The sequence below is a fragment of the Mastomys coucha genome, unplaced genomic scaffold, assembly GCF_008632895.1.
Source record: "Mastomys coucha isolate ucsf_1 unplaced genomic scaffold, UCSF_Mcou_1 pScaffold15, whole genome shotgun sequence".
Lineage (NCBI taxonomy): Eukaryota > Metazoa > Chordata > Mammalia > Rodentia > Muridae > Mastomys > Mastomys coucha.
Window position 1 is genome coordinate 45,405,891 of NW_022196897.1, and position 11,469 is coordinate 45,417,359.

Here is an 11,469-nt window from a genome sequence, read left to right on the forward strand (position 1 = left end):
AGGGAGGGAGGGAGGGAGGGAGGGAAGAAGGAAAGAAGACAGGAAGGAAGGAAGCAAGCAAGGAAGGAAGGAAGGAAGAGAGAGAAAGAAAGAAAGAAAAAGAAAGAAAGAAAAAAGGAGGAAGAGAGTAAGAAGATGGAGATGAAGGAGGGGAGAAAAAGGCAGAGGAGAGGAGAGGAAAGGGAAGGAGAGGGGAGAGGAGAGGAGGGGAGGGGAAAGGATCCAAGAATATGAAAGAACAAAAATCACATGACACCAGTAGAAGTTTCATTTGTATATGCAGACAAGTCATGAAGGAGTGTCTATATGGATGAATCTTGGTGTGACAGGGTTCACAGCAGGACATTCAATATTTCTGTTATCTAATCTACCATGCCTCACAGCACAATGTCAAAATACTTTAATATCATGGCACACATAAAAGATGGCCAAGACATAAATGGATATGGCTGGTTGAACGAGAAGGATGTCACTGATCCTTGCTGCCAAATAAGCAAAGAAGTTTTGGATTCCAAAGCTCTAGGGATCTCTCAGTTGTGGTTAAGGGACTGTGGTCCTAAGCCATGGAGACAGAGGATCAGGAACCCACAGCCAACTGTCCTGGAGGCAGGTAGAGGAAGCTCAGCTCTGTGCCATGCTAGTGAAAGGAAGGCTGAGCTACGTCAGGACCCCGCCACTGACCTTTACTGGCACTCACGGGCATATGGAAGCACATGCATCAAAGTCCACACCCAGTCTCCCGGGGATAAGAAGCAAAAGCCAACAGCTTATAATAAGGTACTGTGCAACTAGGCATAGCTAAAATATTATCTTATATTGTCAGAGGGAGAGAAGGCAGTCTAGGACAGCTTCATGGCTGTTCCCGTTTAAGAGTCCAAACCAAGAGACCAAAGCACCATAGGGTTGGAGCATCCCGGAACTGTGGTGACCTCTTAAGAAGAGCCATATACTAAAGGCTGGGACTGTTCCAAAGTTAAAGACACAGATATCTGCCTTAGAGGAAAGTCTGAGGGACACCAAACAAACAGCTTCTCATAAAGATCTGATGACTTCATGTTATTTCAGCACGAGGCCAACTGATGATCCTCCTCTGCTTGGTAATCTCCAAATTAGGGACATGAAATTCCAAGAGATCACAGGAACAAAAATAAGCCTTCCTCCAACCTCGCCTCCACATCCCTGTCCCCAGCCACTTCCCTAAAGGTTAAAATAAACAACTGAACAAAAACTTTCAAATTACTTTAATGACTCCAAACCTTTTCCCTATGCCAATTCATCTGTTCAGACCTTAATCGTCAGTGAGGTAGTGAATCCACATCCTGAAGCATGCTGGACAACCCGCGTTGTCATGGCTCCCATACACAAGCCATTGTGCTTAGGAACAGAAACACATGCGGCTCCCTGGCAAACTCAAGGAGTCATTAGGAGAGGCTTCCCAAACTACGTGTGCCAAACATACGTTTACTCTAACAGTGTTTCCTACTCCCCACCCCATGAGAGACGCAGCTTGGCCAGCAAGGATGATTTTTTTTTTCCTGTCATACAATAGGTTTTTGGCACATTGGAACATGGATTTTTTTTCACAAACTAGTTAAAGTGGGGGAAACAAGAGTGCTCCTTCTCAGCCTTCCTACAGGCAGGGAAATGGGGAAATAATGTAAGACGGAGCACGGTGAAAGAGGTAGACGGTGAAAGGTGAGAAGGGTCAAAGATCTGGAAGCTCTTGCAAACCTATTTCCAATGGAAAGGAACCAACCAAAAAATAGTACTCAGTGTACTCCTTACACAGCAGGCAAAGAACAGTTGCTTTATTGACATGGTCTCATTTAACCACCATGACCTTTTGAAGTTGGTACTACTATTGATAGTTTTTCAATGGTGAAACAAATCTAAATAATAGTGCCATAGTATAATGTGAGAGCCTGTGGGGTTTTTTTGCTTGGTTGGTTGGTTGAGGTGTTTTTGTTTGTTTGTTTGTTTGTTTTTATACTCCTGCCCCGGCAGGCCTAGAACCAGAGATACAGAACTCTGGGGGATCCATCCACATTGGCTTCTATGTACCATGCCTGGGAACCCTGGTTCCTGACATCAGGAAAACAGATACACACAGCAGGAAGCTATGAAGCCAGTAAATGCCACAGAGACACACAGCTTTGCCCCCTACAGATGCTATAGATACACAGACCACAAATGCTTGCCGGCATTGCTTCATCTGCCTTCTCAGGACGCCTCTAGTCAACTGTGCACACTCAAAATCTGGACATCAAATTCTCCAACTTAGCAACCCCTAATTTAGAATTCTGGGGCTGAATTAACTAACTGATAATCTAAGTAAGCCCCTGCCTTTAGTTCATACAGGAACTCATGCAGGAAAGGTGGAAACATCCCATCCTTTCCTAAAAATTCCAAACTCTCTATGTCAAAGTAACAGTACCAGTAAATTCCAATGATGCCACTGTGAAATTCTTGACCATGAAAATGAACTGAAGTCTCATTTCCTGTACAGAAACAGCATGAGGTTTATTACTAGTAGGAAATAAATGTAAAATTCTAATAAAAGTACAAAATATGACATATTTTTATGCTCATAGTTCACTTGAGGATCACACTGCTCCAAGAGAACTATCTGGTCATCAGTTTTTATAATAGACTGAGAAACTCAAAGGATATATAATTATAATAACCTTCTTAATGTGAGGTGTTCATATATTTAAATGAGGTACATTTTATACACAATAATTTCAAAAATATATATTATTTTAATGACAGTTCCTAAAGGTGATAAGAAAGTGAAATAGGTACATCGCACCCTGGGGTGAAAGAAATACTGTAAATTAGGACAACCCTTATGGAAAGCAATTTGGTACTGTGTGCCAAGCCATAAAAACATCCATATTCTGACCTATTAAGTCTACCGCTTTTAAGATGAGTAATTAAATTCCCCAAGTGAAAAGTTGCATGCACAAAAATGTCTACTATGAGCCTCAAATGGGAGACATGGGATGTCTAACAATCTGGGAATGGTTACATTAATAAAATATCATGTGATCATTTAAAACAAGAGCAGAGATTAACATTAAGAATCACATACAAGAAAGATGGTAACTAAGTTTCAACAGCGTGGTCATGGGGAAGGGAACTGGAAAGGTTAACATAGGAGTGCGGTAGGAAGACACCATTTCTCCTACTGTCCTTTTGTCTGGGATTGGTAATAGTTTAACTAATACAGGTTTTCAAGAAGCACTGATTAGTTTCAAGTCTGAATTTAGACAAACTAATCTGTGTGTGTGTGTGTGTGTGTGTGTGTGTGTGTGAATATTCATGGGAGAAAAAGGAGTAGAGAAAGAGAACAAGCTCACCTTAGTCACCGTCACAAAGTAAGGCTTACTTTAAAATGAGAGACACGGTACCCTGATCTCTCCTTTAAAAAAAAAATTCTAAACCACATCACAGAACAGAAGCTCAACCCACGGCATCTTAGGGACAACTAGATGCCTAAAACCGTAATGCAAAGAAGAGACCAATAAATCACAAAAGCAACCAAAACACTCTCCCATCCACGGTTGCTTTTTTTTTTTTCTTTCTCCCAAAAATAACCTTAATCACAGGATCTAAGCAAGCAAACTAACATTTGTTTGGCTGAATTTTAAGCAGATGACTCCAACTTCAAACTGACTCCTATTAATCACAGTTGATCTTTCAAGCCATTTGGGTTGATGCCTGTGACACTGACATGGGGCACATCTGTGACACATTATTACAAAGCCCACAGCACATGTTCCAGTCTAGCAGCCTGCTTGGCCCTGGGCTGTACCCCCAAACCTAGAAACTAGCTCTAAGGACACCAGCTTCCTCTTCATATAAGGGAGACTCCATCGCATGGCTTCTGTTGGTACCGATCCTCTAAACATTCTTGTTAGGATAATCCAAGCAGAGGCAGCTTTTCCCCTTAGCTTTCAGGCAGGCACAAATGCCTGGGATGAGGAAATGAAGTTCATGTGCAATCTCAGGCAAAGTTCAGAATTTTATAAACCCCTCTGTCGCAAACTGGTCTCTAGTGCCTCAATGGCACCAGCTGAAAGGCGATGGATTGAGAAACAATTACCAGAAAATGTCTGTGGCTCCATAAAAAAAGAACTGTTAAGTTATGGTTCATGGACATCTAAGCTGAAATGCTTGCTGTGATGCCTGTAGAGGATGTATCCAAAGCAGACATACTGAAGTCACAGGAAACCCTCTCATGAAGATATACCAACTATATCAGCTATTGAAACCGTATCAAATTACTAACTCTATTTCCTCCCTGGAACCTCTTTTTTTTTTTTAATTTTTTTTTTAAGATTTATTTATTTTGTAAATAATTTCTGCCTGTATGTATGCCTGCAGGCCAGAAGAGGGCACCAGATCTTATTGGAGATGGTTGTGAGCCACCATGTGGTTGCTGGGAATTGAGCTCAGGACCTCTCAGTACTTTCAACCTCTGAGTCATCTCTCCAGCCTCCCCAGAATCTCTTAATCTCTGGCCATGTTAGTCACAAAGATTATAATTACTCTACAAATCTCAGTCCTTGGAAAAAAAACCAATCACAGATGTTAGATTTCATGCCTTATTTCTAGAGGACTTCAGATCTGGGACCCCAGTGGTTCCCAGGCTTTTCAAAATGGCTCTTGAAAAATGAAGAAAAATTTAAGCATCATTTTCTTCTCTTTTCATGGGATAGTTTTAGAGCTATATTTTCTAGATATATGAAGTTCATCAAGTCAATCAAGAGCTTCTACTATGGAAATCACTCTGGGTTCTTAGTGTCTGCCTAAGTTGGCAGAGTAAGAATTGGTGTTTTCTAAATCAATGCAAAGTTTCATTGTATGAGGCTCACTCAAGTACCTCATGGACAGACATGAGGGAGAGCTAGCTTCAGGTGGCACAGGCTAAAAAAGTGACAAACAGTCCACGCCTTTAATTCTAGTACCTGCAGGTAGAGAGAGTCAGATCTCTGTGAGTTCCAGGCTAGTGTTACCTACAAATGAGTCCCTGCCTCCAGAGAAGAAGTAAGAGAGGGAGGGAGGGAGGGAAGGAGGGAGGGAGGGTGGGAGGGAAGGAGGGTGACAAATGTTTTCCTATTGGCTAAGACAACACCATTTCATAAAATCACTCAAACAGATCAATAAGAGCTACCCAGCCACGGTCCTTGAATTTAAATTTGACCCACTCAAAAAGTACTGAATGCCTTCCAAATGTGGAAACAGCCTTTTCTCAATAATCCAATGATAAGAAAAGAATTCTGCCAATTCTGCAACAACAGGATGCTTCCATAAGATTCCTCTTAAGTTAAATCTAGCTTATGAAGGAACAAAGACAGAAGAATAGCAAAAAGAACGCTAGAGCAGAGAAGGAAATAAGGAGCAAGAGACCCAAACAAAAACGGAGAGAAAGAAACAGTTCTTCCGTTGTCATTTCCTCTCATGCATTTCAAACAGAATGCCATTACACACTTAACCCGTCGTAAGTCCTGCAAGTATGATCTGATTCAAGGAACCATGCAGCTTCCGGATTCCCTTGTGCCTTTTGACCATACAGCATCAAGAGATGGGGATGAACACAACGTAAGGCACTTACCATTGCTCACCATCCGCCTGGCCACTTCCCATAGAACAAGGCCAAAGGCCCAAATGTCGACCCTCTTATAAGAATCAAAGCAATCCACTTGGATGGTTTCATCGAGCACTTCCGGAGCCATGTAGCGCTTGGTCCCCACACGGGGGTTGTTTCCCACATCGAGCTGATTTGTGCTCTGGGAATGCATGACTGCCAGGCCTAAAGGAAAAAGACAACAGGGTGTTTAGACACTGCCTTTCTCCTACAGGGCAGCTGATGGAATTGAAAACAACCCCAATCAAAAGCGCCCTCTGGTGGTATGTGCGTCACTGTCGGTACACCTCGACTGTCCTGAATATCCCCAGGATCACTTGGGACTTTGGGAGCGAGAGCAGGAACAAGGACTAATTTCAGGAAGATTATGAGGCTATCAAGTTTATATATGAACTTCTACAAGATAAAGGTTTTCGTAAATGTCAGACCAAAATACTAAAGCAATATGAGACCATGTTTGAAGCACATGGAAAAACAGGCTCACACACACGTTACATGTGAACTTCAATGTGGCTTAAAAATCAGCAAATTAAACACTCAAAGTCCACCACTTCTCCCACTTGTCTCCTAGCACAAATTTTTGAGAGCGTGAGACCAAAAACCTGAGGTAATTTACTGTTCCAAAAAGGGCAAGCTAGGATAGGTTCTGCTGTATTCCCAAAGGGACAGCCAGAGCAATCAGGCTGTCTGAATCCGCGGGCTTCCCCTGGAATTATGGGAACAGACAGCAATAGGCTGAGTCCTGATTTAGAGTGCATCTCCCTCGTTAAATGGTTTCAAAGCACTTAAACCATGGCTCATTTCTGAATTCCTCAGTCAATTAGAGAGACCTGCAGTTCCCCACTAGCCACCGGGGGAAAGACAGATTTGTGCACAGCTTACTTGAGGATGGAATTATTTATTGATGCATAAATAGACCATCTTAAAATGATTGTGATAACACTCAATATAATGAGAGTGCCAAACAAGAGCATGTCCCTGCAAACTACGCAATCTGAAGGCACCTTGGAAAGCCCTCTAGTTTATCTGTAGTGAATAAATTCTTCAGGAGGGAGTTTTGAACACATGACTCCCTACAAGGCCAGAGAACACACGCCATCCCAACCTTCATACTGAGCAAAGATTTTAGCAAATGTCTTCAACTAAAGCAGGATGGTTCCTCTCTCTCTGATTTGGCCATTGTGAACATTTTCCAAATCATATATATGCTCCTCTGCCTTCCCTAGAACTACACTCAAAGCGACAGATTGCTGTACAGGTCCAGTTCAAGCAGACAGTCATGGCAGTTGTATACGATTCGGGGCTGGACTAATAAAGTATGACAGGGTGACCATGTGCATCTTTAAAACCAGGGTACAAAAGGAAGAATGAAAGTTCCCTGATGGTTTTCTTCCTTGGCTCGCTCATTATGCTAAGATGGCAGTAAATAGTCCCATGGAGAGACCAATAAGCAGGGCGCTGAAGCTTGCTGCCCAGGACCATGTGATCCGCCACATCAGAACTGGCTGCTTTGACTACAGCCAAGGCTTCAAATGACCGGGGCCCTAACCATCAGCTTATCTATCAGTGTGCACCTGCAATCCCAGCACTTGGGGGAGGCAGAGGCAGGAGAATTTCTACAAGCTTTAAAACCACTGAGTTAAGGTCCGTTGGGCCTAAATAGTGAGACAATATCTCAAAACAAACAAACAAACAAATAAACAAAACCACCTTAAGATGCTAGGTGCTAAGTTTTACAGAGAATCCCCTACCTAGTATAGGGTACTTATCACAGTAAAGAAAAAATCTAATTTATAAACCTTGACTGAATGATTATTTGGCAAAGCATAAAAAAAAATAATAATCATTCATTATGGTGGCACACACCTGTAATATTCTACCACTCAAGGACTGAGGCAGGTGAATACCAGACTGGGCACAAAGAAGGTTCCAAGCCAGTCTGGGTTATACAGTAAGACCTCAGTGATTTCTAGGTGAGATTAAGCTGTGGTTTTGGAAAAGATACACTTTGATATAGGGGATACGTTTTGAGATATTTAGTAATAAACTATTATAATGTCTCTCACACATTCCAAAACTAGTAAAAATACACAACCACAGAAGGACAATGTGACAAACTTTTCAAATTTCAATCGAGGAGCCATTATAATATTTCTTTAAACGTTTTATGTGATGTTTTCTCTTCTATGCAAGCAAATTTTTATTTTTAAATTTTTATATTTTTATTTTTAAAAAGAAAAAAAAAAGCGCCGGGCGGTGGTGCGCATGCCTTTAATCCCAGCACTTGGGAGGCAGAGGCAGGTGGATTTCGGAGTTTGAGGCCAGCCTGGTCTACGGAGTGAGTTCCAGGACAGCCAGGGCTACACAGAGAAACCCTGTCTCGAAAAAACCAAAAAAAAAAAAAAGAAAAGAAAAGAAAAGAAAAAAGATTAATTAAAAATTTTCATGCTTAAATGTCAGAAAGATCAACCAGATATAGTCCTTTTAGCAGCCCTGATAACAGAACACTGTTCCTCATAGGTGATACTTAATTTCCAGGAAACCATGAAAAATGACCTGTGACTTAAAGCTGTAAAAGGGTTGTTTCCTGTGCAACATTACCAGTCTCCTGCAGTACCTAGGTAGCACCAATTTGTATTAGCAACTAATGTATCTAGTTGGAAGGCTTCATGCCTAAGAAATGTGGCTGAATCATTAACTAGCTGGACTTACCAGCAAAACCCCCTATTTCCCTTCTTATCCAGCCCCATAAACCACAGCCAAAAGCTGCCCCCATTAGACTGTAACGGCAGCTCGCACCTGAGTCCTTTCATCTGAGATGGTTCTAGCACTGCCCAAATCCTATTATAAACCTGTGGGGTAGGGCATGGTTGTTGCTGACTTACATGAGTAACTAACGTGTAACTATATTATTATGAAAGCACCAGTACTGTAGACAGTGAGACCACGGTGTTAAGCACTAGAGCCCTCCTGGGCTAAGACCTTTTGATCCCTGGAAAAAGTATAAGTAGTGTCAGCCCTTGAGCTAAGTAAACACCTTTATATATATTAAAAAAAAAAAACAACAAAGACATGCAAAAACACACCATAATTCACACACAGATCACCCTAACTCTAAGAGCCATGACAGAGGTTGTACAAGTTTGCTTCATCACAACTCAAAGGGCCTCACAGAGCTTCCGGACCAGGCTCTTGCCCTTGCAAAACACTACAAAGTTTAAATCCTCGACAGGCAAGCAAGGATTCAAAAGTTCCTCAAAAGAATTGCATCTTCCTAACATATCAAATTCTCTGTCTTTAAAATCAAACAAAAATAAATTAATCTCTTTATACAATTAAAGCTAGTTTCTCTAAACCTTCATTGGGAGGGTCTTACTAGTCAATTAAAATGAATAAACATCATTCAGTTCTTACTAGCACAATTATGCAGCCAAAATTCTAGGACTTTAGGGTAGGTTTTATTTTGCAGAATTGCTACTCTTCATGAAGATATTCTCATCTGTAGAACAACTGAAGCTCCATCAGCAGACCGGAAACCCTGGAGGGCAGCAGGGCTCCGACTCATCAAAGGGTGAGTTATCTCACGGACTGCTGTCTCTAGCTGACAACTCTGCTTTGGCTACAGAAAAAAAGGATGACTTCATGAACTACTTATTTTTAAGACAAACCATCCCATGAAATATTTAGTCGAGCACTTACTTTCATGTAAAAGTTCATGAAATCTGGAAGCACCCGTATTTTTGCTGGTAAGGGTGGGACAGGGCCTGAGCGAATGAGCTTACTCTAAAGAATAATGGGCAAGTCTACAGAGAGTGGGGTTCCTAGCTTTTGTCAAAACTCTGAAAATGTAATGTTTAGGTGTTTCATGATGTTTAAATTGTACCTGAAAGGGGGAAAATGAATGAACACATAAGGTACATTACTTAATGCTATATTATCTTGAATGTTGAGGTTGTCAGAGAGAGGAATTCTTTTGTCTGCTGCTACTTGCTTTGAAATGCTCACAGATGAACAGAAACTGATAGGTGGGTAGACAAGCATGCGGCAAAGATTGAAAGAACCGTAAAACGTTAGTGGGGAGATGCAAGTGGTACACACACAGCTGCTGATTATAATGAGAGTCAGCCTTCCTAAATGTTTGAATTTTTCAGCGTGACTTCTTAGCAGGAGAAATAGGTGCAATCGACTAAACACTGGAGTACAACATCCGTAAGTGCGATAATTAAGATTTTTTTTTTTAAAGTTTACCCAAATCTGCTATGCAGCACTGTCCGTTCTTCTTCACCAGGATGTTTTTGCTCTTTAGATCTCGATGGGCAATGGCGGACTTCCCTTGTGTCCCAAATATCTCTATGTGCAAATGTGCAAGGCCGCTGGCTATGGACAGCACGATCCGAAGGCAGCTAACCGTATCCAGAGTAGTGAGCTGAAGGTAGTCATACAACGATCCCATTTCATGGTAATGTGTGATGAGCCACAGCTGGGTACTGGAGTGTCTGGAGGTCATGTCTGAGGCGATGAAACCTGGAGAGGAGGAAGACAGAACTTTCAGGCACAACTCTACCGTGTAACTCTGAGGACCCAAAATTGTCCCAGAGCAGATCTAATGTAGAACAAGAAATATTTAACAGTTACAAAGGCAACAAAGAATAGCGTATACTCCTGAAAGGGGAAGGGCCAACAAATAGCACGGAACCTGCCAGTTCCCACTGCAACCCTTTCAACACTGCCACGCAGCATTTATACTCTTGAAATTACCAATAATAAAACGTTCAAACTCTTTGCCATGCAAACCCTACACATTGCACCCTAAAACCCTACCAGACCTGAAACTTAAATGCTTGTCTTCTAGTCCTAATCTGGCTGTGGATTTTATGTAATATGGGTAACTCCCATGATCTAAGGATCGTGTTATGTTTGTAGGCTGGAAACGTTCAGCCCTAAGAGGGAAAATCTCACCAGGACGTGAGTACTGCAGTGTGAGTAGGAAAGAGGCCCCACGGGCCTAATACCCAGAATCCATGTGGCTCAGAGCAGGGAGGCATTCTGTTACTGTCATGCCTGCTGCACTGTCTATATTGTCTAAATATTTTTTTCTAAAATAAATTATTTTAATAACTCAGATTAGACATTGGAATAGGCTTGTGTCCAGAGGTGACAAGTCAATTTATCCTAAAGAGGTGTAGGACACTAACAGATGCGGAAAGACATGAAGGCACTTTTGGGCACAGCTTAGGCATGGAACTCTTAATTTGCATTAGCTTCCCTAAAAATAAAGTGCCAAACTAGAGAATGCCACTCCAAAGGAACCAAACTGCTGACATAGGACTGTGCAGTAGCCAGTACTGATTTCTTCCCCTGAGAAAACAATAATCATGTATAATAAGCAAGCTCTTTTACTCTCACCTTTCCTTTGACTCTTAGATCTTTTTGTTTTTCTCGTCTCACTCTATTTGATCTTGTTATTTTTATATGAATGAGGAAACAAATGGATCTTTGATGAACTTCAATTTCATCATGAATAAAGTTATATTTGACATTTAAACATACTCTTAACTATTTTAGTTTATTTTTTCATTAATAAATTTATTTATTTATTTATTTACTTTACATCCCAATGGTAACTTCCCCTCCCTCCTCTCCTCCCAAACCCTCCTCTTCTCCATTCCTCCCAGACCCTCAAACCTTAAAGAAGGATTTTGTTCATCCCATTCATTTATGTTCTAAACCAAGAAAAAGAACTCATATGTTTGTGTTTGTGTGTGTGTGTATGTGTGTGTGTATGTGTGTGTGTGTGTGTGTGTGTGTGTGTGTGTGTG

The 11,469-nt window shown here is 41.4% G+C and overlaps 1 protein-coding gene across 3 annotated transcripts in view; it reads right to left on the reverse strand.

Annotated features, from left to right (window-relative positions):
* Positions 1-11,469, reverse strand: part of Acvr1 (activin A receptor type 1) — a 117,834-nt gene that overhangs the window by 6,215 nt on the left and 100,150 nt on the right. For all 3 annotated transcript variants that reach the window (XM_031370309.1, XM_031370310.1, XM_031370311.1), the window contains 2 exons: positions 9,899-10,174; positions 5,618-5,815 (listed from right to left, as the gene is read on the reverse strand). In XM_031370309.1, coding sequence (XP_031226169.1) covers positions 5,618-5,815; positions 9,899-10,174 — 474 coding nt within the window. The remainder of the gene's footprint in view (positions 1-5,617; positions 5,816-9,898; positions 10,175-11,469) is intronic.